The sequence below is a fragment of the Salvelinus sp. IW2-2015 genome, linkage group LG1, assembly GCF_002910315.2.
Source record: "Salvelinus sp. IW2-2015 linkage group LG1, ASM291031v2, whole genome shotgun sequence".
NCBI lineage: Eukaryota > Metazoa > Chordata > Actinopteri > Salmoniformes > Salmonidae > Salvelinus > Salvelinus sp. IW2-2015.
Window position 1 is genome coordinate 24,537,073 of NC_036838.1, and position 8,112 is coordinate 24,545,184.

The 8,112-nt window shown below is 44.2% G+C and overlaps 1 protein-coding gene across 1 annotated transcript in view; it reads left to right on the plus strand.

The window, feature by feature from the left end:
* LOC111963458 (ADP-ribosylation factor-like protein 8A) overlaps positions 1 to 5,475 on the plus strand; it is an 18,702-nt gene extending 13,227 nt beyond the window's left edge. The window contains exons 2-7 of the mRNA XM_023986912.2: positions 2,743 to 2,823; positions 2,989 to 3,062; positions 3,172 to 3,265; positions 4,232 to 4,299; positions 4,699 to 4,769; positions 5,032 to 5,475. Of these exons, the coding sequence (XP_023842680.1) occupies positions 2,743 to 2,823; positions 2,989 to 3,062; positions 3,172 to 3,265; positions 4,232 to 4,299; positions 4,699 to 4,769; positions 5,032 to 5,084 (441 nt within the window). The 3' untranslated portion in view covers positions 5,085 to 5,475. The remainder of the gene's footprint in view (positions 1 to 2,742; positions 2,824 to 2,988; positions 3,063 to 3,171; positions 3,266 to 4,231; positions 4,300 to 4,698; positions 4,770 to 5,031) is intronic.
* The last annotated feature ends 2,637 nt before the right edge of the window (positions 5,476 to 8,112 follow it).

Here is an 8,112-nt window from a genome sequence, read left to right on the forward strand (position 1 = left end):
ATCTTAAGGTCAGCGTCTAGAATCGACCTCAACTTAGAAATGGTTAAAACTATTAACTTTGATCTCATGCAATGGCCATCCTTGCATCCAAAGCTCTGCTAGTGGAATGTTTGAGAAGTGTGGTTACCAATTCCGTGCAGCGAGCCAAGTCCGCTGAGCCTGTGCCCTCGAGCCGTCTTACCACAAAATCCTGTCGTATTTTGTGTGACGAGTTCTGTCTTTTGTGATCGTTATCTGTGGCATTTGAACCTCTGCACATTTGCCCATACTACCCGTCGCTTATAGACAACCCTGCTTATGAACTTATTTTTCGACAGACTCCTGTCTATTGGATTACTACCTCATTTGATGATATGTTAGCTACTCCCTTATAAGAATAAAATAGAAAGTGTGAGGCCTATTTCGTTTGTATCCAAAGGTTCATTGGCAAGATAAACCAATTAATCTATTCCCCATGCTTCTCATGAATACGCATTACCCACCTTGCTTTCAGGTGCAGAAACACCAACCAGTGTCAAAGTAATTATACTACTATAGACAAGTCTAAAAACGGTGAGTGCGCCAGCTGTGCTAGTAGCGACTACTACGCCTTATCTCCACTGCTACTACTCGTATGATATCTAGTATGTGACTGAGGCGAGTGTCTACAGTACAGAACCCTATTACCTCTCTTCATACACACCCTCCCAGATGCATCTATGACGTTAGCCTGGGGAGGTGCGATTAGGAAATTTGAAAGTGCTGGCGTGGTCCAGTATCGGGATCTGGACTTGCCATACTTCTTTAGGTTACGCCTATCCAATTCGTGCCAGAATCTGGCTGGATCTCCATAATAATGCTAATGTTGTCGCTGATGATTATGGTCTTCCTCTGACTGTCTTGAAACCAGCGTCTTGAGCGAGCTTGCGTGCGGAGTAGTCCAACCTGCGTTTCCGCTGTCTCTCTCGCGGACACCGTTCGCTGGTCCATCTCCACCCCCCCCTCTCTCCTCCATATAGGGACATGTTCAGTGAGGACTCATGATTTCCTACAGTGGGCTTTCAAACATGAGGAAAGACTGACTTGATTCTCCGAATGTTGGCGTCAACGTCACCATGTAAGGTTCGTGACAGCGGGAGCGTCAGACACTCTAACATGGGATGTACCCGAGAACAGGCAAGTTCCTTGATCGCTATCACGAAGCAGCTGGGAACCTCTCAGTATTGATTCCTCTGTGGCTGGTTACTCGACTGGTGCTGTGTTAGTGTGGAACCTTACTTGTACTCAGCCTTACTCGTGGAGGCAGTTCGTGAGACTGAGACGTCACGTGTGGTCGTGTTGCTACGCTCTACATTCCATTGTTCTCAGCTGTGGGATATCGGGGTCAGCCTCGATTCCGGAGCATGTGGGAGAGATACTGCAGAGAGGTCAGTGGCCATTGTGTGAGTGATACCACACACCCTCATCAGAGATCCATGTACCTTTTTACCTTTTCACATGCTCATGCTATGCATCTAGAGAGTTACGTTAACGCCTGAAAAGTCTCTCTCCTCGCTTCTTCCCCTCTCTCAGCTTCAACATCGATGTCGACTGCCTTGCAGCACCCAGAGAAGATTGAACTTGCCTCGAGACCCACTTATTCTTTCACAAAAACCTCCTAGAACAAACCCGAGCTACAGCGGGTGATCCCATGGCAGTACAGCCTTTTAACCCAAATCCGAGTGAATATTATATTATCATAGACGCGTTATCGGTAGAATTCTATTTACTCGACACGGCCTCTACCTCTTCCATCTGCGCAATCGTGAAGTAATTTTCACGCCCATTCGTTATCTGACTTTTTAAGTGTGAAAAAAGAGCTATTGGGCAACACGAACATTAAGCAGCATACTAATGGGATTTTATCTCTCCTGGGAACCTTTACGTATGCCTAAGCTATTTATGCTATCCCTGCTATCCACCATGCCAATTGGGACATGCCTCTGAAAGACATTTGAAAATTCGTGTCCGTCCTACTCTCTTTGTTACTGTTTCAACCGATGGTTGCCCCTTTAAACATAAGTGGGGGGAAATGCGAAACGGATCTAAGGTCAGCGTCTAGAATCGACTTCAACTTAATGAAATAGTTAAAACTATAACTTTGATCTCATGCATGGCCAGWCCTTGCYTCCATAGCTCTGTCTATGAATTTGAGAGTGGTTACATTRCTTCAGCCCCGTCCCTCAGCTGTTTACCAAACCTGTGGTGGGCGGACTGCTTTGTTATCGCTTGCTTGAACCGCACATTTGCCCCTTTTATAGAAAGACCTATTGACAGAGTCATTGGTATTACTACCTCATTTGATAATGTTAGCTTCCCTTTAGWATAAAATAGAAAGTGAGGCCTATTTCGTTGTATCCAAAGGTGGCTAGATAATTCKTTGATCCTGCTTCATGAAATACGCTACCACCTTGCTTTCAGGTGAGAAACAAAGTACATAGGCCTATCCCACTGTACACTGAGATCTGAGTGTCTACGGTACAGGAACCCTATTACCTCTTCTTCATACACACCTCCCAGGATGCATCTGATGACGTAGCCTGGGGAGTGTGATGAAAGTGCTGCTGGCCGTTGGGATCAGGTGACTTGCAGTCATGTCTTTGAGTTACGCATCATCGTCCAATATGGCTCATAATAATGATGAATGTGTCTGCTGAACGGTACTGCGTGTCTAACGGTCGCTCTCTCCGTCTGTCCTCTCCACCCCCCCCTCTCTCCCTCCAGTCAGGGCAGTTCAGTGAGGACATGATTCCTACAGTGGGCTTCAACATGAGGAAGATCACCAAGGGCAACGTCACCATTAAGGTCAGAGCGTCAGACCTGATGACGAGAACAGGCAATGTTTTGATGATGAGCTGGACTTGTCCTTGGTGCTCATGCTGATAGTGTGTGTACGTGTCAGGTTACGTGAGACTGAGAGCGAGTCCACGTGTGTGTGTGTTTGTACGCTTACATTCCATTGTTCTCCAGCTGTGGGATATCGGGGGTCAGCCTCGATTCCGGAGCATGTGGGAGAGATACTGCAGAGGAGTCAGTGCCATTGTGTGAGTATACACACACCCTCATCAGAGATCCATGTACCCTTTTTACCTTTCACATGCTCATGCAGTAATACGTAACGCTGAATCTCTCTCTCTCTCTCTCCTCTCTCAGTTACATGGTCGATGCTGCAGACCCAGAGAAYATTGAGGCCTCGAAGAATGAACTGCACAACCTCCTAGACAAACCCCAGCTACAGGGGATCCCAGTGAGTACAGCCTTACAAAAATATGATATTGGTATCGGTGTGTCGACGTTACTGAAGAGGTCAAGATGAGTGTAGGTATCGCGGAGTATGGAGGAATCGGGCAGCAGTGGCTCAACTTGACCTGAGCCGTACACAAGTCGAGGGGCCGGAGGTAGGAGAGGAAGAGAAAGAGTCGAGGTTTAAGAGAGACGGGGGCGAGCGACGAATGGACAGAGCAAACAACTGGGTGGTGGTTGAGCAGTGCAGGTTTACTAGCATCTCCAAGGCTAGTGCCGTAGCAGTGCTGGAGGGAGGGATGGATGGAGGCGGAGGAAGGATGGAGGGAGGCATGGAGGTGGGGGAAGGACAGAGGGAGGGGATTGTGTGACTCTGTCTGGGGCCGGACGTGTATTGACTTGGGGGGGGACCATTAGCAAACCTGGGCAGTGCAGTGAGATCCAGACAGGATGGCAAATGATTCTCGGACTAWTGTTAGTATCGGGTCATCTTTACATCTTTAAACACGTCACTGCTCTCATAGACATGACGATAGGGGCCTAGCACACAGGGATGGATGACACGAGTCACATCACACATGCTGCTGACCGGGGTGAGGACATGTTTATTTAAAGCCGTGGGGAGTGTGGCTGTCAGKCATTTTAAATGAGAGAGGGAAAATGGATAACGTTGTTCTGACACTAGCTAGCTATTTCTCCACTCACATCAATTCACTTTAGCTGCCTTTTGTTTCTCCACTAGCAGATATTGGCTTCCAACTGTTATTTGGAATGAGCTCTAGTTACTGTGTTAGAGCGTTAGCCTGTGAAATGTAGTTCACAGCTCCAAGTGGACTACACAGCTCTAGTAACAGTGTTATAAAGCCTGTGGAATTTATTGTTAAATGGAATTGGGTTTGCAGAAGAAAAGCCTAAAAGCAGGTGCATTGGCAAAGGCAAAATCACTCATGTCATTTCCGTTGACTCTCAGGTACTGGTTTTGGGGAACAAAAGAGATATTACGGGTGCCTTGGATGAGAAGGAGCTGATTGAAAGGATGTGAGTATGGGAGCTCTGCCATTTCCTTTAGCGTGATTTGCATAATCTACTGTGTGGGTCTCTGTCTGTCTGTGTTTGTTCTTGTCTGTGTGTGTCTATGTCTGTCAGTGTGTCTGTCTGTCTCTGTCTTATATGTGTCTGTCTCTGTCTTTTGTGTCTTATGTGTGTCTGTCTCTGTCTTTTGTGTCTTATGCGTGTATGTCTGTGTCTGTGTCTGTGCGTCTGTCTGTGCGTCTGTCTGTGCGTCTGTCTGTGTGTGTGTGTCTGTCTGTCTCTGTGTGTCTATGTCTGTGTGTCTTATGTGTGTCTGTGTGTCTTGTCTGTCTGTATGTGTCTGTCTGTGTGTCTATTTGTCTGGGTAATTGAAGTTTTTCTCTCTTTAACATTGCCCACACACAGGAACCTGTCAGCCATCCAGGACAGAGAGATCTGCTGTTACTCAATCTCCTGCAAGGAAAAAGACAACATTGGTAAGAAAACAAATGGTTAAATGATTCCGAGGGGTTGGGTTAAATGATTCCGAGGGGTTGGGTTAAATGATTCCGAGGGGTTGGGTTAAATGATTCCGAGGGGTTGGGTTAACTGCATCCGTTGTACAACTGACTAGGTATCCCGTTCCCTTTTTAATGTTACGTAATTACATAATAATGGCCTGATAACTATACTTTATACTTTATGTGTCGTTGGAGTAATTGAAACAAACAAAAACATTGTGTTTCTATCTTCTGGCAGACATCACACTACAGTGGCTGATCCAGCATTCCAGAACCGGAGGACAAACATGAGGCCTCAACTTACTGGATGACCCGCCCCTTCCCCCTCAGGACCACACATCCAAGACCAACCGTACCCCTCCTTCTCATCTGCTTCTCTCTCCCCCTCCGTCTCCCTTCTCTCATCGCCCTGGTTCCATTTCTAGTCCCTCCGTTTCACTCCTACCCTCTTGGTGTACACAGATCTGAGAGGATTGGATAGGTGTGAGCAATATGGCCGAATATGGAGCCATCACCACAATGCTTCTAAATCTCCAATCTTCTCGGATCTGCGTACATGGAATGAGTAGAGGCTAAGAGGGGCTGTCCTGTCATCCTCAGCTCTCCTTTTTTTTTTTTTTTTTTAAGGTATCTGAGATCCCTGCATTTTACTCTTTAAAAACACCCCCCCCTCGCCCCCCCTACCTGATTCCGTTCTTGTAAAGAGTGTGTGAAAAATTATGATTTGCACTGTTTGAATTGTTTTGGTATGCATTTTTTACACTTCAGACTGGATAATGTTGACTCTTGACAGTCACCCACTGAGTAGTTATTGACTGTTGCAGATTTGTTTCTTTAGTTTAAAAAAAAATATATACTATACTTGTGCAGTGTGAGTCTGATTGGATGAGATTTTGGTCAATGAGGTAATATATTTTCACCAGCTCAAATGAATCATGTTAGCCTGTCATTCAAAGTTAAAACTACTCACGCAGACACTCACTCATTCTGTCTACTATCCTGTAGCTTCACAGCRGTTCCCATAGCAACATGGTGGCCATTTTGTCTCTTAACCTGATCAGGTGATCAGCTCTGACCAATTATTTGTTGAGATTTATTGGACGCAGTCATTTCTCCTTTCTCTTGCATGTTTTATCTAACTGAAAGGAAAAGCATTCCACTACAATATGAAGGACACATACGTTTAATACATAGGTCAGCTCACAAGTTAGCAAAACTGAGATATATGACATTACAGGAAATTGTTCCATATTGATGCAACATAAATCAATAAAGTTTCATGCAGGTTCGATATGGTTGACAATAAGTATAAGAATGTGACGGTCTTAAACAAACATGTTCACCTTAGTGCTGCTTTTCAAACATCTTTTCTCATATCACAGTCAAAGTCTGTTCCAATTCCAAATGCAAAACAATGTAATATAAGATTGATATCGTGTTATTTGGGGTAGATTTGGACCCTGCTTTGAGTTGTTGTACATATTCTCACCAATAMCAGTTTGCAACGTTTTACTTGAACCCTCCTTTTAAAAGTCTTGCGGGACACTGTCATAACAGTGACGTAAGTTATGTCAAACAGTCATGTCTGCTTATGGCAACGGATGAGTTGGAGAGGTCAGGTGGAGAGATCAAGTAAAGTGTAACTATTGCAATCAGACACTTTAGCTAGCTATACCCAATGTTACTTAACAATATTTGAATTGGCTATTCCTATGTCACCTCACATTAGCATGCATTGACATTCACACGCTTTTCCGTCTGACATGTATCTTACTAAAACACATGTCCATGAATTGTAATGAATGCTACAGTACTTGCCATTTCATATAACGTGTTTATAAGGCCATGTTTATGGACTCTTAGGCTTAGGTTTTCTTTTCATGTCTTAACTTTGAACATAACCACGAAAAAAGATGCAACACAACAATTCAATACTAAAATCAGCGGTATGTTCTTTAAAAACATCTCATAGAGCACAGAAATGATGTAAAGCACACAATATCCAACTTGTATATTTTGTTTCCAGTGGGTTTTGTCTGATTATTCATAGAATATGAATCTAGCCATTGCCTCTAACAGTTCCTCCCTGTTGGATCTGGAGATTTCAGCTCATACTTTAGTTTAGTGCCATGTACTGTACTGTAGCTATAGGGTGCATACTAGTAGTCTACTGTTGCTTCCTCCCCCCTTTTCTCCTTTCCTACATTCACACAGATATAAGCGAACTAGACTGGTTAAAAGAGGCATCCATCCACCATATTGCTTTCACACGTCCTGTCTGTCCAGATCATTTCAGGTAAAGACGATGAGTTGAGCCGAGGAAGTCCCTTTTAGAGTATTGAGGTGCACCCCTAGTCCCGTTCTTCACTTCAACGCCAATCCATAGGCGTAATACCTGTTTAAGGTTGCTAGTCGTTATTTGAAGTTGGACGTTTGTACCTGACAGAATGTACCATGGGTGAATTGGCTTGTTTAACACAAAGTAAAAATGGTCTTGTCTCTAAAATGAAGTGAAAGGTGTAATTTGTTCCACGATGCACCTGGCTACAGTAACTGACAGTGATGTGTTTCAGTGTTGTTGGTTAACAGTAAAGGACYTCTTCGTCTTAGTTCCTCTGCCTGAGAATAGGAGTCTCTTGCCTTATGCTGAACAGGCCTGGTTGTGTTGGGTTTTATGTGTGTGGGTTCAGAGAAGTCTGGTGCCAGTCTGTTTCTGCTCTCTTGACAATTCCATAATGCAATGTTTAGATTGACAATGGAGTTGGCAAAAGCACATACAGATCGGGGACTAGGCTAGGTTCAGAGTACAGTGAAACAGAGAGAACTCKTATCATGACTGTCTGCTGGAATTATCTCAGCCTTTATTTTCTCTTTTTACATTTTTTTAAATGATTTTTGTTTCAGTTTAATGTTAATAATACACCTGCTTTTTGGCAGAATATACACATTCCTGATTAAAAGGAATCAGTACAAAGAAACGGAGCTCTATGTACTAGGTGTTTTTAATACTTTCAGATAYGATCTTGTACATAGCAACTTTCAACCAAAACAACTCTCCTGAATATCAGGCCTGATGAARATGGCTATTCTTTTAATACAAAACTACACACACTTTTCCTACAGCAGCTGTCTGCAGCCATAACAAGCTGTTATGAGAGCCAGGAGGTTATCCTTGTAGCAGTCTTCTGAATGCATTGTGATAGTGTATGCCATTCTTATGGTGGGGGATGATGGGTTGTCTGTGTCTCTGTCTGCTGTGAGCGAACGTGTGATTTTGGATGAGTGGGTGGTGCGTCGTTCCCAGTGGTTAGCACATCTG